Source organism: Euleptes europaea, chromosome 2 (genome assembly GCF_029931775.1).
Source record: "Euleptes europaea isolate rEulEur1 chromosome 2, rEulEur1.hap1, whole genome shotgun sequence".
Classification (NCBI taxonomy): Eukaryota; Metazoa; Chordata; class Lepidosauria; order Squamata; family Sphaerodactylidae; genus Euleptes; species Euleptes europaea.
This window is the reverse complement of record NC_079313.1, coordinates 117,702,959-117,728,009: the sequence shown is the minus strand read 5'-3', so window position 1 is coordinate 117,728,009 and position 25,051 is coordinate 117,702,959. Positions and strand designations below refer to the sequence as shown.

The window sequence follows — 25,051 nt, the reverse complement described above, 5'->3', positions numbered from 1 at the left end:
GATCATTTTGGCTGCTTTTTTCTGTACCTTCTCAAGCTCTGCAACATCCTATTTTAAGTGTTGCTTTTCCTTGAGACTTGCCTGGCCCCTATGCTCCTTTAGGCACCAGACCAAAACATTTCTATTTACACAGACTTTTAACTGAGGTGTTTCACCCTGAGGACTATTTTATTAAAATCATTTTGGACTGCTCTGTTTGTTGTGTGTGCTTTTATGCCCTGGTTTGTCTTGTTTTGATGGGAATGTTTCTATTCTGCTGGCTTGGCTTGCTTTATTGACTCGTTTTATTGTCTTGACTGGTTTTGCTCTGCTGTTTTAGCTGCAAGCTGTCTTGAGCAGGTCAGGAGGGACAGAAATACACATTTCTGAAATAAATAAATAACCCCCTACTACGAAGAACTTCTGTACATGCAGAAAACGCTTCAGGTGGATGCCAGCCAAATCACACCAAATGATTCTGAATTGATTTTGCCTTGACTTAATAACACAGTGCTTATTTGATGTTTTCAGAACTTCCAGAGAAAGGCAGCTGTTGAATATTTAATGCTCACTTCCATTCTGTTGCTTCCATCTGTGGAAAGTGTAAGGGTTACAGTGTCGGACGAGAATCTAGTGGGAGTAGGATGTAGTAGCTACTTCAAACATAGGTGCTGCCTGCTGCAATTTTATGGCTGGTGTTAATTTGATCTTTGTTTTAAAATGAGATTTCACTGGTTCATTGTGATTTTTATTGCTTTCAGGTAGTTTTATGCTTGTCGCTGGTTCTTTGTTGATATTGGTTCGCTTCCTACGAAAAGTCAAAGAACACTGAATTTCCCCCACGGCCCTCCCCCCTCCCTCCACAGATGCTCTCAATCACCAGACAGATTATTACCGAGGTTGTGGGACCCACATGGATGAGCAAGCATGCATTTGGGAGGACTAGTGAAGCAGGAGGAAAGAAGAAGAGTTTGTTTTTATACCCAGTTTTTCTCTACCGAAAAGAGTCTCAATGCAGCTTACAATCACCTCCCTCCCTCTTCCCACAACAGACACCTTGTGAGGTAGGTCAGGCTGAGAGAGGTCGAAGAGAACTGTGACTGGCCCAAGGTCGCTCAGCAGGCTGCTTGTGGAGGAGTGGGGAAACTAACCCAGCTCACCAGATTAGAGTCTGCTGCTCGTGTGGAGGAGTGGGGAATCAAACCTGGTTCTCCAGATTAGAGTCCGCTGCTCCTAACCACTGCACCACGCTTGTGATGAAATCTTGCCTCTTCCTCACTAAATTAGAACTTCATAAGGCACAAACCATACAAACTTATACGGGGTTTTATGCTAAGGTTTTACCTGGGTGTGTTTTAATTCTGTAAGCATCTTGGGTGGTGTTTGAAACAAAGGCAGAGTAGAAACTGTTAATCTGGCCCTGCAAAGCCCCAATTTGGCCTAAATTGGGGGTCTCCATCTTTGAACAAAATGCCTTCTCTCTGAATGGATTTCTCCCTTTAAGTTGGAGTCTCTCAAGCTTATTTTTTTGGAAGACTGCACAAGATTATTGACTTCAACCCTATCTAAAGAATTGCTTAAATAAATATAAAAATCGTTTCAGATGCTGAATACAGGAGAGGCAATATGCATCAGCAACAAAGCTACTTTATGCTCACATAACATAACTTATGTCACGGGTGCCAAACATGTGGCCCGTGGGCCGGATCTGGCCCCTTGAGAGTTTTTATCTGGCCCGTGAGCCAGCCACCCACCCACCCCCAGTCCCAATCTGGGTTGGCAAATCCGCTGTCAGCTCACCAGTCGAGGCAGACCCCCCCACACACTCTCAATCTGGGCTGGTGAGGCATGGCCCAGCCCGACCAAGTGACATTTATGTCATATCCGGCCCTCGTAAGAAATGAGTTCAACACCCCTAATTGACGTTTCCCCCCACTTTGGACTAATTCATGGGCTGCTGCTCAGTTTCACAGCTGCTACTGGAAGCCGAGAAAAAAGGCAGAGGACAGACCAATTGGCAAGCAAGCGCTCATACAGAAGCATCCTAGGGGCTAGGACCCTGACCACAAAGGGCTTTGCTCCAAAAGAAATCACAGGATCTGCAAGTGACTCCTCACAACTGTACAGAGAACATCCGTTGACACAACAGCTTCCTTTAGCAGATGTCTGGGGGGGGGGGGGTTGCAGTATTTCTGGCTGCTGGGTCACCTAATAATCACCAGAAGCTATGAGCAGCAATCTGTTCTCAAGTCTTAAAATATAGGGTACGTTGGCAATATCTACACAGATGAACAGATATAACAAGACAGCATTCAGATCACTTACCATCACATCAATTTTTTCATTGGTTGACACCGACAGCTGAGAGGGGCCGAGTGTCGGAGAGGTCCAACAGCAAACAAGTGTGTCAGCCCTTAGACAGCCAGTATCTCACTCTAAATTGAATTGTCCTTATTGTGTTTGCCTCCTTTCTCCCCCATAGTTGCAAAAAACCCCTTGCCATCAAATTTTCAAACTCCTCTCTTTCTGTAGCAATTAATTTAAAGCCACAGCTTTGCAGGATTTTAACAGTAGTCACTCAATGGAGCCCAACGCTACTCCACCCTAATTCCACGGCAGACTCATACCTGGGTTCTTTCCTTCATTACGTGACGGGCGAGCTGTAGGTTTAGGAAACCTCGTCCCTTCCAAAGCTTTGGCAGCAGCTGCGTGTTGAGCTTTTTTAATACTAGTTCCTTCAGCTTCCCAGTGCTGGTCCCCAAGAGTCAGCTGCACCGTAAACACCTAGGAAGGAGAAGGAAATCTTCATTATGACAGCCTTCTAAAACACGCAGGTGTTCAGCCTAAGGTTGCATGGAGATCAGCACAAGGCATGAATACAATGGAGTGGATCCAGTGGAAGATCTCCATGGACTGGGGGGGACTATTTTCACTTATTTCACCCCTCCTACTCCAGCAGACCTCTAACCCTCCCCCATCCTGTTCCTTAGCATTCCCATCCCTTCCTCCCAAGCAACATTTCACTCTGCAGAAGAAAGGGGAGGCAAAAAAGCAGTGTCTCACAGATAGAAATTGCTTCCATCCATGCAAATCCTCCATGCTATCCAATCTAATGCTCTGGTGGCTTTGTAACTAATGCGCTCCATGGCTGTGGTAACTACATTAGGTAGAATAACATGTACATGTCTGGTTTATTTTAAAAATTCATCCTGTCCTAACCAATGACTTTGAGGCAGGTGATCACATATGACTGCATACAAATGCATCTGGTTTCAGGGTCACAATCTGAAAGCTGAACAGGGAACAGCCAGCAGGACTTCCAAGGCCTCTCCTTACTGAAAGATCTTATGCAATCCAAAAAAGCTGCCTGCGAATCCTCCAGAGCAGTCTACCCAGCTTAAGTAGCCCCAAGTTGAAGATTAAAATCCAGAGAAGCCCCACTGTGCAGGCTGAAGTGCTTGGGCACGATCAAGCTTTTTGCACTCCAACCATCGGCAGCGAGAGAAATGCAACGACATTCAAGTTAGAAGTGCCCACATCATGTTAATCTTGCTTCGGTAACATCTTGCAATGCTTTTGGGATAAGAGGAGGTTGGGGGGACATGACTGCTCTCTTTAAGTATTTGATGGGCTGTCATTTAGAGGAGGGCAGGGAGCTGTTCCTGTTGGCAGCAAAGGATAGGGCTCGCAATAATGGGTCTAAATTGTGGGCAGAAAGGTACTGGCTGGATATTAGGAAAACAATTTTTTACAGTAAGAGTTGTTTGACAGTGGAATCAGCTGCCTACGAAGGTGGTGATCTCCCCCTCACTGGCTGTCTTTAAGCAAAGTGTGGACAAGCACTTGTCAGGGATGCTCTAGGCTGATCCTGCATCATTAAGCAGGGGGCTGGACTAGCTGGCCTGTACGGCCCCTTCCAACTCTAGGATTCTAAGCTTGATCTCATCCTTTCAGCATGAACATGAGAGAAAAGAGGCAATATTTACCTTTGAGTGAGCTGGACCCTGCTCACTCAAAAGCTTATACTCAGGCTGAATCTTGTTGAAACGGGCTAACTCATTCACAAGACACATTGGGGTTTTCTCTTTGGGGTTTGCCATGTTAGAAGGAACTGCAAGGCAAGACAAAACAGCTACTTTAGTATGTGGAAATAAAATTGATTAGTGAAAGTTGCCTCTTTATGGCAGCATTAAAGAGGAGCTTAAATTGAAAGCTAGAACAATACTGCACAGACACATGAATTCATGGAACGTATTAATCAGCACTCCATAAAAGATGCCCAACACGCTTACTCTGTGGCACGAGTAAAACAGTTTCAGAAGATCTGTTAATTTTTGATGCCCAGAATGCCAGGAATTAACTTTATGACCTGACAGAGTGAACATTACAGTTGCAAGAACAGGCCATAAGAACAATTCACTAGGTCTGCTTTGCAAGGAAACATCTAGCGAGACACTAGCATGCTTACTTTGATGTTTAAAGGCTGTAACCTCTCATTTGGCCTATACAGCATGCTCTGTTCAGAAGTTCTCTAAACCTTCATTACTAAGCAATGTTTGGGGGGTGGGGAGAGGTGTCTCTGCTATTCCTTAGAGGACACAGCTTCAGTACCTATTTAAGGCCTTTAAAAACCATACAGCAAAGATTCAGATTTCATGGTTCATCCCTACTGCTTCTAATCAGACACTCCCCCTTCCCTTTCACAAGAAGAACCTATTTGAATCTCTCAAGCCAGGCGTGGAACCCCCGTTAAGCAAGTCAACGAAATGTCATAATTTAGACGATGAGAACAGAACCCATTAGGCTTTACAAACAAGCCAGCCCAGCCTACAGAGGTTCTACTGAGGAGTTTCCAGTCAACCTGGGGATCAATTAGGTGAACTACCGGCAATGTAACTCTTAAGATCTTGCTGCATGGCAGTTCTAACGGCATGGAAAGCTAGTCATTTATGGTCTCTAGCAAAGCAGAGAGCTGAGTATGCAGATTGGGAGGGGCCGTGGCTCAGTGGTAGAGCATCTGCTTGGCATGCAGAAGGTCCCAGGTTCAATCCCCGGCATCTCCAGTTAAAGGAACCAGGCAAGTAGATGATATGAAAGACCTCTGCCTGAGACCCTGAAGAGCCGCTGCCGGTCTGAGTAGACAATACTGACTTTGACAGACCAAGGGTCTGATTCAGTATACAGCAGCTTCGTGTGTATGTGCATAGAGTGTAATGTTTGGTGTTGGACTAGGGTCTGAGAGATACAGGTTCAACTCGTCATCTTACAACTGGGTGACCTTAAGCCACTCTCTCAGCCTAACCTAACCCTCAGGGTCGTTGAGAAGAAAACATGCAGGGGAGGACAAGGGGATGGATCCAGACTAAACTGGCAATTTCCACCAACTGCCCCTTCCCACCGCAGACCGCCCTCATGTCACTCCAAGGGGTCCCCTATCCCCCAGGGAGCAGCATTTAATAGAGACCAATGGGCTGCAGTGGAAGGGGGGGAGGCAACAAAGTTCCATTCTGCCACTGGAAAATTGAGCCTGGCTCCCTGTGGCGCAGAGTGGTAAGCTGCAGTACTGCGGTCAAAGCTCTGCTCACGACCTGAGTTCGATCCCGACAGAAGTCGGTTTCAGGTAGCCGGCTCAAGGTTGACTCAGCCTTCCGTCCTTCCGAGCTCGGTAAAATGAGTACCCAGCTTGCTGGCAAACCACCCTGCAAACATAGTTTGCCTAGTAAATGTCGTGACGTGACATCACCCCATGGGTCAGCAATGACCAGGTGCTTGCACACCTTTACCTTTTACCAACCTAAGGTATGCTGCCTTGAGAATATTGGAAAAACTGTATGTGGGGGGGGGGTATAAAAATGTATTAACGAGATAAATTGCTGCTTTCCCAAGTGGTTATTGGAACACAATAATTTTGGGCTTATCAAGTGCCAGAGATCATACATGAAAAACTGCAATTAGAGGAGCCGTCACATTTAATTAGCGATACCAAGTTGAAGCCAGTGTGCAAATATTATGCCTTGAAAGATCATCATGTTCTGTTACTGTGGTGCCTGTAATGTCACCTCAGAGACTTCCAGGGGAAGGAAGAAGCTGGCCATGAACTTGGGTCTTCCCCTTCTTCCAAATTGCTGTGCTGCAATCCACTGAAAATAGCCAATGGTTGCCATGAAAGGCCCATGAGTGGTGGAATAAGGGACGTAAGAAGCCAAAGTCCACAGTGCTGTGGACATTCCAAAAAATTTGCAAGGTCAAATTAGAATGACAAACGCTTTGCTTCGCATCAGTGCACAATCATTCCCAAAGAATCAGACAGCCCCAAACGGTTAGGTCAACTAGTGCAGAGCAAAGGTTATGGCCCCATGAAAGAGCTCGGCACAAGATCTGAAGATGCTGCATTAAAAAGCAGAGATGTTCTAAAAGCGGTAAATATATAAAGCCATGTTAATGACTGGATTTGTTCTCTCATTTAGTTCCAGTGTTCCTATTTTTTTAAATACATTCTAAATTTAGAAAATTGAACCAGTGGGTTATAAGTACTATCAGCATGCTAACCTGCAGCATTTTTGTTACAATGCTTGACATAAGAAGAAGAGTTGGTTTTTATACGCCAACTTTTTCTACCACTTAAGAATGAAACCAGCTTACAGTCACCTTCCCTTCCCCACAACAGACACCCTGTGAGGTAGGTGGGGCTGAGAGAGCTCTAAGAGAGCTGTGACTAGGCCAAGGTCACCCAGCTGGCCTCGTGTAGAAGTGGGGAAACAAATCCAGTTCACCAGATTAGCCTCTGCCACTCATGTGGAGAAGTGGGGAATCAAACCCGGTTCTCCAGATTAGAGTCCACCGCTTCAAGCCACCGCTCTTAACCAGTACACCACGCTGTTTTGAAGAAAAGTTTTGCATTAAGCATAGCAGACACACAGCAAGAACGCTTTTGTGCTTACCTGCAGCTACACTGGTAGATGTAACTGACGCAGAGGGTAAAGCAGAATTTTGAAGAGGTCTACCTGCATTTTCCGAGGGCAGAGAACTAGTGGGAGAAGGAATACTCAAGGGCTGTGCAAGAGATTGGTTCTTGGTTAGTATTTGTGGGCTAGAGAGACCAGCAGATGTGTTCTGGATTTGAACTTGAGACATGTTGACTTCCATCAAAAGCAAATTCACTGCAGGTAAACTTGGCTTTGAATGCAGGTTATTTCTGTACAAGAGCTTGAATTTCTACCTTAGAAGGAAAGAAAGATGATTAGATAATTGCTTTCCCCCCCACATTTCCAGATAACTATAGGTGATGGAATCTCGGTTTCTACATTCTGTCATATTTCAGCCACATGGAATTTACGTTGGAATGCAGGTTAACTCAATCATACACAGCCACACCAGGCTGTTACCGCACTAGGTATTCCCAGCGATGTATTAAGAGTTGGAAACTGTTATAAAAAATGCTGTTCGCACTTTGGCCCCTTTAGGTGTGAAGACGTCTTCCAACCATTTTTTAGCCATAGTATCCAAAAACCCTTTTAAAGCGATGTTTTTTATAACTTTTCCAAACTCTTGATACATCGCTGGGAATACCTAGTGCGGTAACAGCCCATGTGAAGGCTATCATTTCTATTTGCTTATTAGTATTATCTACTGTCTTTGAACCATTCAGTAAAGCCACTTACAATACAGATTCCCAAAATGATTATTAAGCCACTGATGTTTGGAGCCAAGATTTTCTTTAGACTGCCTTATGGAATTAACTTTGTAGTTGTCGAACAGGTAAACATTACAGTTGTTCATAGGGACAGAAGTATGCTAGAAATATGACTGGAGAAGATATGCTATTTCCAAAATATTGTCGAAGGCTTTCATGGTCAGAGTTCATTGGTTCTTGTAGGTTATCCGGGCTGTGTGACCGTGGTCTTGGTATTTTCTTTCCTGACATTTCGCCAGCAGCTGTGGCAGGCATCTTCAGAGGAGTAACACTGAACGACAGTGTCTCTCAGTGTCAAGTGAGTAGGAAGAGTAATATATAGTCAGAAAGGGGTTGGGTTTGAGCTGAATCATTGTCCTGCAAAAAGTATCAAAGGTAATGTGCTAATCATTGTCCTGTAGTATCAAGATAATGTGCTAATGAGGGTGTGGTATGTTAATATGGAACCATTGTATCCTGAAGTGATCTGTTAATGTGTGAAATCCAAAGCTAATCTGCATGGCTATTGTGGACTGTAGTCTTTGTTAGTCTGGAGGTTTTCAGGACAGGAAGCCAAGCCTTATTCATTCTTAAACTCTCTTCTTTTCTGTTAAAGTTGTGCTGATGTTTATGAATTTCAATGGCTTCTCTGTGTAATCTGACAAAATAGTTGGTAGAATTGTCCAGTCTTTCAGTGTTTAAACCCACCAAGAAAATACAACAGATGCTACAATCAGCAAAAGACAAGAGAGACCCCCTCACCTCTGCAGGAGTATATTGTATACCTTGCAGCTGTGGAGAAGTTTACATTGGGACCACAAAACGCAGCATACAAACAAGGATAAAAGAACATGAAAGATACTGCAGACTTGGCCAACCTGAGAAATCAGCAGTGGCTGAACATGGACTGACACAAACAGGACACAGGGTCTTATTCCAAGACACTGAAAGACTGGACAATTCTACCAACTATTTTGTCTGATTGCACAGAGAAGCCATTGAAATTCATAAACATCAGCACAACTTTAACAGAAAAGAAGAGAGTTTAAGAATGAATAAGGCTTGGCTTCCTGTCCTGAAAACCTCCAGACTAACAAAGACTACAGTCCACAATAGCCATGCAGATTAGCTTTGGATTTCACACATTAACAGATCACTTCAGGATACAATGGTTCCTTATTAACATACCACACCCTCATTAGCACATTATCTTGATACTACAGGACAATGATTAGCACATTACCTTTGATACTTTTTGCAGGACAATGATTCAGCTCAAACCCAACCCCTTTCTGACTATATACTACTCTTCCTACACACTTGACACTGAGAGACACTGTCCTTCAGCGTTACTCCTCTGAAGATGCCGGCCACAGCTGCTGGCGAAACGTCAGGAAAGAAAATACCAAGACCACGGTCACACAGCCCGGATAACCTACAAGAACCAATATGCTATTTCCTTTTTTAAAGAGGGAGACATGAGAAAATAATGTGCAGATTGAAGCCATCACAGTAGCGGGTTGCTTTCAAAACTTCATTTTAAAACAGGCCATGATCAAAAGAGCAAAAGATTTGTTTCTGTGTATGTGTGTGCGTGTGTATGTATGTAAAGTGCCATCAAGTCACAGCTGACTTACCGCAACCCGGTCTTCAAGTCAAGAGACTAACAGGTGGTTTGTCGTTGCCTTCCTATAATTTCTATATAATGTGCTTGAAATCTTGTGAACATCAACATCAGTTGCTTTGTGATAAATGCATAACTGTATTCATGGAGGGAGACCCCTGTTCTTCTGTATAAGATGAAAGCTCCATGCGTGCAATGGGATATTCCCCGTGGGTACCACAAATATCTTCATAAAGGAGGCATGGAATGGGACGACTGAATCATTCCTATCATATATTACTGTCAGAACAGAAGATTCGTATGTTGTACACTTAGATACTATCATTTACATTGCCTAAGTTGATGGGTACCAGAGAACAGTTGTGAATGGCTACCAGCAACACCTTGTTTCCTGTGCCAGCATGGTGTTGTGGTTAAGAGCGGTGGTCTCTGATCAAGTGAACTGGGTTTGATTCCCCACTCCTTCACATGAAGCCTGCTGGGGGACCTCTGGCTAATCACAGTTCTCTCCAAACTCTCTCAGCCCCACCCACCTCACAAGGTGTCTGTTGTGGGGAGAGGGAGGGAAGGCGATTGTAAGCCAGTTTGAGGCTCCCTAAAGGTACAAAAAATCGAGGTATAAAAACCAACTCTTCTTCTTCTGCCCTCTTACAGAAGCTTTAAAAACTTCTCACAAAAAGCTAGATGATACAAGTTTCCAGCGTTAAGAAAGAAGCAATTATAGACTAGAATCTGGGGACTAGTAAAAGCCATTTGCTTAAACATTCTGCAGGCCACCAAAATAAAGTCATGACCAGGCCTCTAAATTTAGAGAGGATGTGTCATAGACAAAGATGACTTTAGCAAAAAGCTAGTACTTCTGGAAATACAAGTGAGGGTATCAGGGGAAAATTTTGAAAAGTGGTGTTCAAAACAAGCGTCAATCTGGTCTCGCACATATCTTAAATAAATGGTTGGTTCTTTACCAATTATACCAGTAACTCTGCTTCTGTACTAGCTTCCCCAGCTATGCACATAAAAATTCCAGAGCTCCGAAAGCCCCATGTTCTACAGATCTGCAAAGGCCAAACTACAAACAATTCTGTGGATTTTGAGAAGTGATTACATAGAAATCCTCAGGTAGTGCTGAACTCAAGCATTCAACTGTGTTTTGACCCTGTTTGTGGGCATCAAAAAACAGAAGCTCTGTATTTCCTCATTGGGGCTGGGGAAGGCTGTTCAGTCCCGGATCCAGTTTCTAAGTTTGGACTAGGGAATTTACATAAGGACAAGGCACTTGGCTTTCCCAGTCTACCACAATGCAAATTCTTCCCTAGCGCAGACCAAAGCACACTATGATCATTTGACAACTTCACAGCTTCCAGTGCCACAGTGGTCAATATTATCTGCATTAACAAAGTCATCAGCAACAGTCTTCCATAATTCCCCTCACGTGTTGCCTTTCTACAAGTTACCCACATGAAGCTACCTTATACTGAATCAGGCCCTTGGTCCATCAAAGTCAGTATTGTCTGCTCAGACTGGCTGCAGCTCTCCAGGGTCTCAGGCAGGGGTCTTTCACATCACCTACTTGCTTATTTCCTTTAACTGGAGACGCCCGGGATTGAACCTGGGCCCTTCTGCATGCCAAGCAGATGCTCTACCACTGAGCCCCAGGGAGCAAAGAATTTTATAGTTTGGTTTTATTAAGCCTATGTTCACACAGAGTGCAACTCACTATTTTAAATTTATGGATTTCCAGTTTGGCAATAATATTTCCTGCAACTTACAATAGTCTGGCCAAGTGCAACAAGTGTAAGGCTAGAGTTCCGCACAAGTCCAAACGGCTCATTTTAAAAATCATGAATGTAACTCGCTGCAACAGGCATAAACCTACTAAATGTCCTAGTAAAAGAACCCACAGGTTGTGTACTTTGGTCTAGGTGCAAGAGAAAAGCCAGCCACGTCTTTAAAGATTGTGTCAGGAAGAGGTAGGGAAGGCAAGAGCTTCGTCAAGGATGGAGCCACAGAATGGGAAGACCATTGCCAAAACTAGAACTTTTGGAAAGTTTCTTGGGCACTCGGAGGGATTTGATTTCTCATGAACAGAAGAAAATGACCACGGAATAGAAGCAAAACTTTTCTCCCTTCTCACTTAACATCACCTCCAGACACAAATCCAACTAGGTAAATTATAAAATCTAACAGAGGCGGGGCTGTGGCTCAGTGGTAGAGCATTTGCTTGGCAGGCAGAAGGTCCCAGGTTCAATCCCTGGCAACTCCAGTTAAAGGAACTAAACAAGTAGGTGATGTGAAAGACCTCTGCCTGAGACCCTGGAGAGCCACTGCCGGTCTGAGTAGACAATACTGACTTTGATGGACCAAAGGTCTGATTCAGTATAAGGCAGCTCCATGTGTCCATGACAGCCTCTCCTTTTGAGACCAACCACAGTGTAATATACTGCTTGTATAAAAGGAAACTTGCAAGAAAAAAAAGTAACCCAGACAGGTGAACCCTGACTGAGCTAACCTGTAATTTTAGCAAAGCAAATGAATGCAATAGCTAGACTGCCTAACGGAAGGCTTTGGCTCAAAAATGGCTGCACATGCACACACGCGCACACCCAGCTCCATAGCCCTTTCCAGAAAATCTGGACATATTCCATTATCTCAACATGTAATTCATGTTTTTTCACCTAAAAAGCTGTTTAGAATGAGTCACTATCGTACTAGGAGCAGGAGCACTGAGTCACCTGGAGGCAAAAAGCATAGCCTGATTCTCAGATGAATACTGGCTTCAGTTTAATGCACTTTTCCTTGAACGTCTATTAGAACCAGCATATGCAGATCTATAATCTGGGCAATAATGTCCACCATTTACAAGAATATTGCCTCAATATCTGTAGAAGTTTTTTTAAAAAACACCATTTTCTCCAGATTAATATGCATGGGATACAGACGTTTTCAATCAAGTTTGTTATTTTCCCTTTAGTATGCAACCTCAGTTATACATACAAATATTTATAAAGACTCTACAAATCCCTTGGCAGCCATAGCACCTAGTATTTTCATTGTTTATATCAGTAGTTCCCAAAGTGGGCAGTACCACCTCCTGGGGGGTGGGATTACCTAGGGGGGCAGTAAGAGGCAAGGGGGCAGCAAGGGGGGCGCGCTAGAGGTGGGCCCCTTCAACTGTGTTGTTCACTAATTTACAGTAGTTCAAGCTATGGCACCATGCTGGCAGATTTGGTGGAAACTATCAGAATTTTTTCAAGACTTTGAAGAGCTAGTACCAACAGATCAAGTTCATCAGTTCTGTTGAATAAATTCCAACTGAAAAGTTTTAATTTGATTTCGAATAGATGTGCAATTAATTGTTACGGTTTTGAAATTTTATTGTTATTATCTTCTTTAGTGCGTCATGCAAACCCCTATTTTGAATAATGCTTTTTATAGGATAGGGTAGGGGGCGCTGGGGTTGAGTTTGTGGAACCAAGTGGGCGGTGGCCCGAAATGTTTGGAAACCACTGGTTTATATTATTGTAATATCTCTTGGTAATCCTCAGTACAAATACAAAGGTATTTTGTAAACCCATGATATATGTTTTGTTCTATGATATAAAATTCATGTGAATGAAGATAAAACTGCTCCTTGCTTGTCCTTGCCTGCATGACTGTTTGTATTCAGTGGTGATGCATGAATTCATTTCTTAAGCAGCAATTGCTTTCCAAACTGGCTCCAATATTCAATTAAATTGATTTTTAAAAAACAATAATTGAATTACGGCAAACTGGGGAGAAGCTGCGTTTAGGACAACCTTTCTGTTCAGTGAGGACAACCAACGTTACCCCATAATTATTTATATATTACCACACTTTTGTGATAGCTTTAATAAAAATTACTCTGTAAACTCTGTAAAGAGTTTACGATGAGGCTTCATAGTAAAAATAATTACAAAATATGGTCATAAAAATGCACCACCCAGGAAAGATGAAGAGGAGTCTGGCTCCTAAAGGCAAAGAGCTTTTGTCAAGGCCTGTATATGCCACACACTCCTTCCAAATACAGTTCTACTGTTTTTTTTAATAGACACAAATACCAGGAGAGTTCTACAGAATATAATCAGACACTACCAAAGAAACAGAACAGCCAAAAATACCCAGAAATTGCCTACAGTCCCCACCCTTCCCTTAAGGTAGACCATCATAGTCAAGGCCCTAGACATCAATAGCATTCCACTTATGTTAAGATCTCTCATTTTTGCCTACAAAATACTGACTCAGCAGATTCAAGGATGCTTCTGACAGGAATGAGGCCGGGGTGGGGTGGGGCAAAGGGACAGCGAATCTGGGTAAAGAGGACTGGGGGAAGGACACAGGAAAGCTGAAGAGCAGAGAGCCCAGAGAAAGGCAGCCTGAAGGAAGACAGAGGCATGCAAATAGGCTGGAAAGCAGGGACCTGAGAAAGAAGGGTGTAAGGGCACAAAAGAACCAGTCATCTCCATGGTTGGAGCTGGACATCGTGTGTCACCACCAAGGAGTGGAGAGAGAAACTAGGTTTGCAGTCCAGAGGACTATGGTCCATAGGAGATTGAAGGTGTGTGGATGAAGAAGGGCAAGAGGTCAATTATTTCACACTGATTTTAAGTCAACAAGCCAGATGCTGGATGGAGGTCTTCAGTGCTTTCGACCAACACTGCCAATGAGAGCTAGAAGAATGAAGAGGTATTGCAGGCGGGAAGTTGCAGGATTCGTTAACGTCTGCTATTAAAAGGTTTCCTCAGGAATTTACTACCATCATTACAAGTTTCTGTACCTTTAGATGATCCAGGGACAGTGTACTTTTGGCTTTAGTTCCAAGCGGTTTATTTATATGTTGGAGATTGCCTATAACAAAAGGGGAGAAAAACACATCATGTTAGAAAGCTACTTTGAGAAATTAAAACACAGTGGGCTGGATCCAACCAGCTCTTCCTGTTGTGAGACAGGAAGGAGGGAGTTCTGCCCTTGCTGACCATCAAAAAAGGCTGTGCTGGAGATCATGGGATGTGCACAGGCAAAAGCCATATGGAATGGAGCAAAAAAGCTGGTTCTTTCCACACCAACATTTTAGTATTCTACAATTGTGTGTGTGTTGCCGTCAAGTCACAACTGATTTATGGTGACCCCGTAGGGTTTTCAAGGCAAGAGACATTCAGAGGTAGTTTGCCATTGCCTGCCACACAACACCACCCTGGTATTCCTTGGAGGTCTCCCATCCAAATACTGGTCAGGGCTGAGAGTGTGTGACTTGCCCAAGGTCACCCAGGAAGTTTCCATGGCAGAGTGGGGATACGAACCTGGATTTCCCAGTCCAACACCTTAATCACTACACCACGGTGGTTCTTTCATTTCTGTCAATAGTCAGGAGCAATGGACAGGTAAGTTCTTCTTGGGTAAAACTTTCAGAGCTTACAGATAAACAGATAAAACACGTACTTGTTGTGGATCCAAATATTCTATTCTAATTTAAGCATTGATCCTGCATTGAGCAGGGGGTTGGACTAGATGGCCTGTATGGCCCCTTCCAACTCTGTGATTCTAAGCAACATTCAGCAAAGACCCATGTACAATGGGGGATAATCAAGAACACAAACCCATTTTAACTAAAAACATTTCGCCAGTATTACATCTGCACTGGGCTAAAGCCTTGTACACTCAAGATGCTGACTGAAACAATGTGCTTATACTGCACAATATTTGATGGTTGCTGTTCAAAACTAGCAAGCTGTTGATCCTGAAGAGAGAGAACAGCAAGTCTCGTATTTTTGAAACAAGCCATACAAATATTCTTGCTCAACTGTGGCAAGTGCCGGCCTTCTTAACTATATCTTGGTGCTACCTACCAGCAGTGCTTTCTGCCCTAATACATGTAAGTTTGTGTGCATCAGTCTAAAACTCACTAGTCTTCCACATCCATGATGCATGCATTGTGTCCCAAAGCACCCAATCATTGAATCATAGAGTTGGAAGGGGCCATACAGGCCGTCTAGTCCAACCGCCTGCTCAATGCAGGATCAGCCTAGAGCACCCCTGACAAGTGTTTGCCAGTGAGGGGGAGCTCACCACCTCCCTAGGTAGTTGATTCCACTGTTGAACAACTCTTACTGTAAAAGATTTTCCCTAATATCCAGCCAGTACCTTTCTGCCCTCAATTTAAACCCATTATTGCGAGTCCTATCCTTTGCTACCAACAGGAACAGCTCCCTGCCCTCCTCTAAATGACAGCCCTTCACATACTTAAAGTGAGCAAACATGTCCCCCCTCAACCGCCTCTTCTCCAAACTAAACATTCCCAACTCCCTCAGCCTTTGCTTGTAGGGCTTGGTCTCCAGGTCTATCATGCTTATCTCTTCCAACATTTGGAGCAGGAAGGCTCTACTCGGTCACCAACGCCTTCTACCATCACTCCTGGATAGTTTTCTGCAAATGCAAAGAAACCTGGCTGGGGCTTGAGTACCATTCCTACTGTGTATGGTTATAAAAAGGGCACGGGTATAATGGAAGGCAGCCCAAACACACCCAGATTAGAACACACTGAAGTGCAACTCTGAAAATATCCGACAAACTAGGCATACAACCTCCCCCTTCTGCAAGACAGAAGCACAGCATTGAGATCGGCGGAAAGATTGGAAATTTTATGGAGCAGCAAGGAAGCCAAATCGGGCAAGGCAGACATGGGAACACAACAATGCATCTCAAGAATTGATGCCTGGATTCCCAGATACAGTAGAGCTACTGAGAAATATGGATGCAAGACATTGGGAAATAATCTGACAGTTTCGTTCACCCAAGGGAAGCCTTCCGAAGGTGCCACCTTGCAAAAGGGTAAGATTGGCAAATGGCCATTCATGTGATTTCTCTGTGGTGGCTACTGGAGGTCAGAAACATTCCCACTCTTTTAGCATTCTGCAGAATGTGCAAAGCTGAAACAGAGAAAGGGGCGTTTCCTTAACGGGGTTAGAACTGTAGTAGAATAAAACAGTCCAGGAGGGCACCTTCATAACGGAAGGTTTGCAGCCTTGCACTGCAGATGTCGTCTTGTTTTTTATAGCATTATCTTCTACATTTGCCATTTTACTTTCTGCATTGTTTATGATACCTTGGTTTAGATGATGTAACTTTCTCACTGTTTCCTAACTCTAGACCTACTGCATTGTTTGTTGTTTCTTGTGGTGTCTGACTACACTGTTTCCTATTCTGTAATCCGCCTTGAGTCTTAGTGAGAAAGGCAGGCGATAAAGTAAATAAAGACAAATAAAAACCAAATTGCCCAACAGACAAAGAACACTGAAAATACCTTTGAACTTTTTTTTTTAGAATAAGTTTTTAAAACAAGGTTTTATCTAACATTTGTAATATGAAAAAAATTATGTAAGTCTGCAGCATTAAATAATTATAATACCTAAGTATATTGTAGACACAACATTTTCAAGAATGGGTTTTTTTTTGCTTAAATATGTTATAGCATTTTGATGCCAAAACATTTAACAATATTAAACAGTTCAGTGTTTTCAGCATTTGTTATAAAGTTTACTTGACATCCAAATATGCTGGTGGTCTTACCGCTTGTGACTGTATCAGAGGGCTTCTGCCCAAACAATACTTTGTATACTACATAATTTTGTTTTCTACCTTAAACTTTTATTTTTCCTGCTTCCTCAAATGTCAAAAAATAAGATAATGTGCTAAGGCAGCATAGGGTACAGCAGTTAGCAACTTTCTCTCAAGTACTGCCTAAATTTGCAATTTTTCCTGTAGAAACCAAGAGATCCATAAACATACGTTTAGGCAACATAAAATGCACCATTTTTAACCAAAATTGCACTATTTGGCATATTTAAGGAATTTAAAATACACCAAATAGTATAATTTTATATAGTTACAAATTATGCATTTAATGTTATTAAATCAGTAAAATAAGTTTACTTTTGAGAGGAAAGTCTTCCATACATGTCAGTTTCCCCTAAAATTCCTGCTTTTCCCAATAAAACCCCTCCTCCCATTGATTTTTTTTTCTGTGGCTTCAAAATTTTCACAAATCTCACATCTCCAGGCATGACTCTAAGCATGCCAAACCGGTGGATCACAGTTTGGACCTCAACATAGGTTACACCGGTGACGATACCACTGTTTTTTTCCCTCCCTTTATAGCTTGTGCTTCATTTTTAAATGAGGAAACAGACATGAGGTAAGGAAGCAAACCGCAAGAGAAAGCAAGAGGAGAAACGGAGTGGACCCTTGTTGCATACCCAACTTACAGCTCATTCCTGAGCCTTGCGGCAGCTGGAAACACCATAGCCGAGGCATCGGTGTGGCGCCCCCAAAGAGGTTTCCCGGCTGCCACAAGACTCAAAAAAACTTTTTTAAAGGTGTAACAAGAAAATGGGCTTTTCCCCCCATAGAAGAACCTGGCGCAGCAACGCTGTTGTTCAAGGGGGCATTCCCGAGCTGGAAAGGCTTTGGAAGCGGTCTACCATCAGCTCTCCCCCCAAGGAACACCCCCCCCACATGCCGGCGCAGCATTTCTCTTTTGAGATTTAGGTCCCAGAGAGACTGCGGCGTTGGAGGAGCAGCATGCAGCTCTGTGGCACCCAGGCGCTGATGGAACTGCCCCTGCTGCCAGCATAAGTGCCTCTTATTCCGTGATAAGGAAGCCACAGCCCTCAATTTGCAAGATCTGAGCAAGGCTGTCAAAGATAGGACATTTTGGAGGACTTTCATTCATAGGGTCGCCATGAGTCAGAAGCGACTTGACAGCACTTAACACACACACACACATATGCTGGCAGCGGGGTCCTGCTGCCTCCAGACCACTTTCAGTCCCCCACCTCAGGAATGGGCTGTTAAAGGTGGATCCCAGGTATGAAAAAAAAAACTTATTCAGGAAAGGGAGTAGGCTTGATGAACAGCTAGCTCATTGGTTTTCAAGTGTCCAGCTGCTGCCCGTTTCTACCAAAGTCACCAAAAGTGAAAGACACACACATCAGGCAAATGTGAAACTTGTACTGTAAAGTGTAGCTTATTCAAAGTCATCTGCCTACTAACGGCAACATTACTAAACATTGCATGGTTGGTTCTCAGAAGCTTCTAGTAGCATTTTGGCTACATATTTGCTGCTTTGTAATCTCATCTTTTCCCCAAAGCTTTACCAAATGAGTGTACAAAGACTCCCCTAGTATATAAAACATAGTTTGGAAAGTTGCACTGCTGTAATTGGGACAAGCACCTTGTGTACACTGATTATACAAGCAGCACTGTAGTACAACTATCTATTTTCCCATACTGGGCACAGAAAAGTACTGAGTTCTTCAAGAAGCTTAAAGACTAACAGATTCATTGTAGCGTATGCTTTTGTGCACTATAGCCCACTTCATCAAAAGAATGCCCATTAGAACCATCCATGAAAGCTCATGCTGGAAGAAGTCCGCCCCTCTTTGTTTTTATTACAATAAGCTCATCCAACCTGGGAAGCTCCAGTACGCAAACTGCAGTGAAATGAATAGGCCACATCAATGCTTTTGTACAATTTCTAATCATTAAGGATTTCCCAATGGAATGCATCCCGTGATTGTAAAATAACGGGGCGGGCACAACAAAATCTATGATATGCCATCCTGGTCTCTCTGACCTCCATTTTTTAAATAAATGGAGGGGGGAATCTGGTCTGCCAAATGCTATGATGGCAGGATGAGAATATTTTGAGAGACACTGCCAATTCCTGCATTGACTGCACACAGTAATATGTGCATTAATGCTTTTGTTATTCGTGAAAACTACTACCTAGTAGCACACAAGTGGAAATACCTTCCACTAAATAAGGCTTTCCAACAGACCATTATGCTAGAGTCAGGAGCATCTTTAGCCAGGGGAATTGTTGCTCTCACTCATCTAAGACCAGGTTTGCAAAAACATCAGTGTGAAGATTATCTAAATTATGCATTTGCCCTACATGATATATGGCAGCTGATTTTAACTGATGGGGATTCAAGCTGGGTCCTATGTTTTTCACAAAATTATAGGGAAGGGCTGTGGTTCAATGGTAGAGCATCTGTTTTGTATGTAGGAGGTCCCACGTTCAACGTTCTGCATCTCCAGTTGAAAGGCACCAGTAGTGGGTGATGCAAAAGACCTCTACCTGATAACCTCAGACAGCTGTTGCCAGCCAGATACTGGCCTTAAAAGACCAAAGGCATCTTCCTGTGTGCAAATGTCAAGAGGACCACTGATCTAAGCAGTCAGTCAGACAATTCACACGGTCAAGAAACACAACTGTACACCAGGCAGTGTGTACACTATGAAGTTCACTGTTGTGTGTGATCATTCCACAATATATTGCCCGTGAAACGAAGTGCTCATAAGGAGAACTTACCTGGTTTCTCATTTCACTGTTTTCAACTGAGTAAGAGCTTCCTATGCAGAGGCAGGCAATGGCACCTCTGAACGCCTCTTGCCTTGAAAACCCTACTGCAGGGGTGTCGAACTCAATCATTACAAGGACCGGATATGACATAAGCGTCACTTAGTCGGGACAGGCCATGCTTCGCCAGCCCGGATCAAAAGTAGGGGGTGGCTGCCTCGGCTGGTTCGTGGGCCGAAACAAAGCTCTCAGAAGGCCGGGTCTGGCCCCCGGGCCTTATGGTTGACACCCCTACCCTACTGGGTTGCCGTAAGTCGAATGCAACTTGATGGTACTTTCCACCGCCACCAAGAGCAGCCAACAGGCCTAGATTAACTGTACTTTGTTTCTCCTATGGTTCAGGTGAAAGAATTTACTGAAAGTTCCGCTGAGTAGCAGAAGACTGTTACGGTGAAAAAATCTGCCGCACAGTTATTATCATGCCGACTTTACACACACCTGGGCATTTTATCATAACATTAGCCAAATTCTCCAGGGTGTCCACACAGTCACTTCACAGTGTCACAAGAATGTAAAATTAGATAAGGATTGCTCCCGTTGTGACACACTTGCTAACTAAGGGGGTTACCGCACTTGTATTCCCAGCGATGTATTAAGAGTTTGAAAATGTTATAAAAAATACTGTTCGCACTTTCTATGTATTCCCACCGTTGTATTAAGAGTTTGAAAACGTTATAAAAAATACTGTTCGCACTTTGTTTGGCCCCTTTAGCTGTGAAGACGTCTTCCAACCATTTATAAGCCATGGTATCCAAAAACCCTTTTAAAGCGATGGTTTTTATAACATTTTCAAACTCTTAATACATCGCTGGGAATACAAAGTGCGGTAACCCCCTATAGCCACATTTATTTGGAATTCAGTTGTAGCACAGGAAGGTGCAAGAACTAGTCCACTGGAGTAAAGTGGGTGTTCGGAGACATTAGGGGGCAGGTTGAACTTGTAAATGGCCAGTAACTATAATATTACTAATGAGAACAAACAGTAGTAACCCTTGGACAAAGAACTGGGATAAAAAGGTAAAGGTTAACTTCTAAATTAGTCTGCTTTGTCAGTATGGCTTTTGTTAAAAATACCGTGCAGTTTAAGCCACGTGGGCTGATGGTTTTAATATAGCAGCCACACTGGTCTCTTCATTACCAGTTATTCTGACACAAGATCTGGGCACATCTATGATCTTTAAATACCACATCTGCATGACTTCTTAACTGTCACCCAGAACTTCTCTTTAATTGCTTTCATAGGGATCAAGTGTGCTCAAAAAAATGGTGTCGAACAAAGTTTCATGTATCAAGACAGCTTTATTTCCATGAAACCTGAGATATTAAACATTTTCAAGGTCTCGTGTTAACTGCAACTGACAGTGGCTTTCCACAGCTATGCAACAGCCTACAGCTTTCCCCTCTGCACTCATTCACATTATTGAAAGTGATGCAATAGATGCAAATGCAAGAGGATTTAAGTTTCACAAGTGATTTCATCTCTAACAATGGCAAGAAGTTTAACACACCAAAGCCCTTTCTTATGTTGCTAAAGTTAAGTAGCCAATTAGATTTGTGGCCATGTAACGGGGAGCAAAATAAGCCATTACAGCCATTAAGCCATTCATTACTTGCATTAAGGAGCTGAAAGCATTATATTTGCGACATTACTGCAAAAGCTCTTTCTGCAACAAGAGTGAAACGTGAAGCTATTTCCAGGCTATCCTGAAGAAAGCAGGTTGCAGGCAGAAGCTAAAGAAACAGATTTAGTACGCAGCACAGAATCAAAGTTCAGATCTTAACTCCAGTATATCCTCTCCCCACTATCATCTGCAACTTCCCTTAGAATTGCTACACCAGCACTTTTAAGATGCAAAGGTGTTTAATGTCTGCTTGGCAAGAGATCTGACAAGAATAGATACTTGCACATATGAAGAACACATTGTACACTATAAATAATAAACATCACAGACTATACAGTATCAATTGCTTGGGAGAGACTGACAAAAAAAGTTGCTATTTACCTCTGAAACACTCATGTACAGGTATTTTAAGTAAGGTGTGAACCCCTGCCCTCTTCCTTCCACCACCCCAAAAGTGCAGGAGAGTCCCCAATAGGAATCCAAATTACAAAGGAAATAAATGTGTGGAGGTGTGATGTGTCAAATCAGGATCTGGAAGACCCAGATTCAAATCCCCATTTTTGAATGGAAGCTCACCGGGCGAGCTTGAGCCAGTCACTCTCTCAGCCTAACACACCTCACAAGATTGTTGTTGTGAGCATAATAGAGAGGAGAGAAAAATACTGTGAGCAGACTGGGAAGATAACCCTATTACGCTACACCCGGTCACCGAACGCCACTTGGACACCACCGCCTTGCTTTTTTTTCTGTCTTTCTTCCAATGCTTGCTTTATTATCCGCACTTTCTCATTCTTTTAAAAAAAAAAAAGCTATTTTATTGCAAAATATTGTTGAAGGCTATTTTATTGCATCCCTTTTACTTAGCTGAGCTGCATGAAGGAGGTCTCCGGGAGAGGAAGCACATGCATTTGTGCGAATCAAGCTAAAGTTTGGAAAGAAGGGCGTGATCCACAACTATGGAGACCCCCCCACACACACACACACAGAGTGGAAGGCTTAAACTAGCCTCTATGGGCGAGCGTGCAACTGCCCCCCCCCGGAGAAGCCTGAGCTGCCCTCCAGCCCGCCCCCACTAGGCCCCAGCCTGAGCCCAGGCCCGGCCGAGGAGGCCTCTATACTCCCACAGCCCCGCCGCGGAGCCAGCCAGCCCGCCCGCCCGCCCGGCCGCCTCATCTCCGGCCGCCCCTTCCCTCCCTTCCTCCCCCTCCGCCCCTCACCTGGCGGCTGTCTGGGCTGCGGCTCCCGGGCCGGCTCGTGTGGGCGGGCGGGCGGTCGGGCGGCTCAGTCCATTGGCAGCTCCCAGGAAAGGGGGGGGATCCGGGGAGGAGGAGGGGGGGCGGCGAGCGAGTCGCGGCGGCGGCGGACACAGGGCAAACACTAAAGAGAATGAGCGGGGCCAGCTCCGGCCGGGGAGGAAGTGACGGCACCGCGCGAGGGGCGGGGAGGGAGGAGCCAACCAGGCCCTCCGCAGCTATTTATGGCGCCGCCCAGCAAAGGCGCGCGCCGCCAATCGCGGCCCGCACCGGCTTCCCCGGGCCCACGTCGCCGGAGGACTACCGCTCCCGGCATGCTAAGCGGATTCTCGCTTGCCTTTCCCCCCCGCACTACATTTCCCAGCAGGCTTTGCTCATTCGAGGAAGGCGGGATCGCGTTCGCCGGCTCCCTCGACGTGTCCTAGGATCCTACAGTTCCCAGCGGGCGCTGCTCCCCCACCCCCGCAGGACGAAGTTTTTTTTTCTTTAATAAATTTTTGTATTATTTTTCCAAAATTATTAATCACATAGTTTAACAATGACATAACCATAAAAATATAAAAAATAAATAGGTAGCATTGTTAAAAAATTTATATATACTTCAGAACGAAGTTTTTTTTTCTTTAATAAATTTTTTGTATTATTTTTCCAAAATTATCAATCACATAGTTTAACAATGACATAAACCATAAAAATATAAAAAACAAATAGGTAGCATTGTTAAAAAATTTATATATACTCCAGAACGAAGTTTTTTTTTCTTTAATAAATTTTTTATTATTTTTCCAACATTATTAATCACGTCGTTTACCAATGACATAAACCATAAAAAATAAAAACAAATAGGTAGCATTGTTAAAAAATTTATATATACTTCAGAAGTTTTTTCTTTTATAAAATTTTTATTATTTTTCCAAAATTATTAATCACAGTTTAACAATGACATAAACAATAAAAAATAAAAACAAATAGGTAGCATTGTTAAAAAAATTATATATACTTCAGAAAGAAGTTTAATTGAAGAAAGGTTGCTGCCAGAGTGCTGGGCGGGGCGGCGCATTCGTGCTGACCTTACGCACCGTTTTGAACGGGGCAGTCCCGTTTTTATCATATTTCCTGGCTGTCCCGTCTTTTTGATTAAAATGTCAATTTTTGTCATGTTTTGCATCTCATTACGCTTCCAACGTTTCTTTCTTTCTTTCAGTTCTGACATTTCTTATGCTGCATGCAGGCATGGCTGGGTAAATACTCATAGAAAAAGTGCACCGATCGAGTTACACTCATATTACATAACCCCTGTCCCGTTTTTGTCTCAAGGAAATATGGTTGATAGGGCCTGTATTGTTGTATTAATTTCCAATGACAATAACACAGTAGGAGGTTGAGAGTTTAAAGCAGTTGTTTATTAGGCCCAATATACATACCGGATAAGAACTGCCCCAAATGCGCAGGACAATTCACACAGAGAACAAAGGATTACAACAACGTTTATAACTTTGGGTCAGGGATGTTACAATTACGTAGATTCACTGCCCATTGGTTGTCTATTTCACTTTAATTAGCATAGCATATAGATATTGGTCAAAGCTAAGCCAGCATTAGGTCTTGTGATTTAGAGACCACATTCCTAAGGATGCAGGTATAGGTAAGACACGTTTTTTCTCTACTGGTGAACGGCCGTACCAGGCAGCAATGTAGTTTTTTTTTTGGCAGCTCATAATGGCATCTGCCAGACTCATGCTACCTCTAATGATTACACATTAGGGCATCTGTTCCAAGGATCAATACTTCACCCATTATACCTGGGGCTGCAGGTCAATTACATATATGTGCTCTCACATGGTATTGTGCTAGATGCTAACCCTTATATCCTGGACTTAGCATCTTTATAAGTGCGGGTATGCGGACTGAGCATAAAAGCATACTTTTCCAATACATTTCCCATAGCATATAATGATTTCAGGCATTACATGGTCAGCCTAGTTTTAAGCTTAAACTCGCGTTACACTGGCCAATAGAGACCGTGCAGGGAAGAGGTCCGAGCTGTTCACTTACCTGGGAATAAGCTCCGCTGAATAAAGTAGGACACACTTCTGAGTAGCCACACCTCGCTAGTCATGATCCTAGTGGGATTCTCAAAATTCGGCTTGTGGGAAGTTTTGCCGGTCCTGTCCTGTATCTGTCTGCTCGGGAGTAAGGCTTGAACTTGGTACTCCATATGCTGTAGAATGAGATAGTAATAAAGTGACTGAGATGATGATAAGATACAGATGAAGGAGTAAGTATTTCGAGAGCCAGGGTGGAGTAGTAGCTAGGGGGTCACACTAGGATCTGGCAGACCCAAGTTTGAATTCCCACTCTGATGTGGAGGTTTAAGAAGGAGTAATGGGTGGGTGAGCTGTTGCTGGATGGGAAACATAGGATTTAATCTAGTGCAAGATAAACCCATATAGTATGAAGTTA

At 43.5% G+C, this 25,051-nt stretch overlaps 1 protein-coding gene across 8 annotated transcripts in view; it reads right to left on the bottom strand.

Annotated features, from left to right (window-relative positions):
• STAU1 (staufen double-stranded RNA binding protein 1) overlaps positions 1–22,647 on the bottom strand; it is a 46,758-nt gene extending 24,111 nt beyond the window's left edge. For 3 of the 8 annotated variants that reach the window (XM_056867406.1, XM_056867409.1, XM_056867410.1), the window contains exons 1-5: positions 22,553–22,647; positions 14,071–14,141; positions 6,921–7,198; positions 3,966–4,090; positions 2,607–2,763 (exon numbers count right to left, since the gene is read on the bottom strand). In XM_056867406.1, coding sequence (XP_056723384.1) covers positions 2,607–2,763; positions 3,966–4,090; positions 6,921–7,125 — 487 coding nt within the window. In that variant the 5' untranslated portion in view covers positions 7,126–7,198; positions 14,071–14,141; positions 22,553–22,647. The remainder of the gene's footprint in view (positions 1–2,606; positions 2,764–3,965; positions 4,091–6,920; positions 7,199–14,070; positions 14,142–22,552) is intronic. The other 5 variants (XM_056867411.1, XM_056867412.1, XM_056867407.1 and 2 more) reach the window with 4 other exon arrangements.
• Between the last annotated feature and the right edge of the window lie 2,404 nt (positions 22,648–25,051).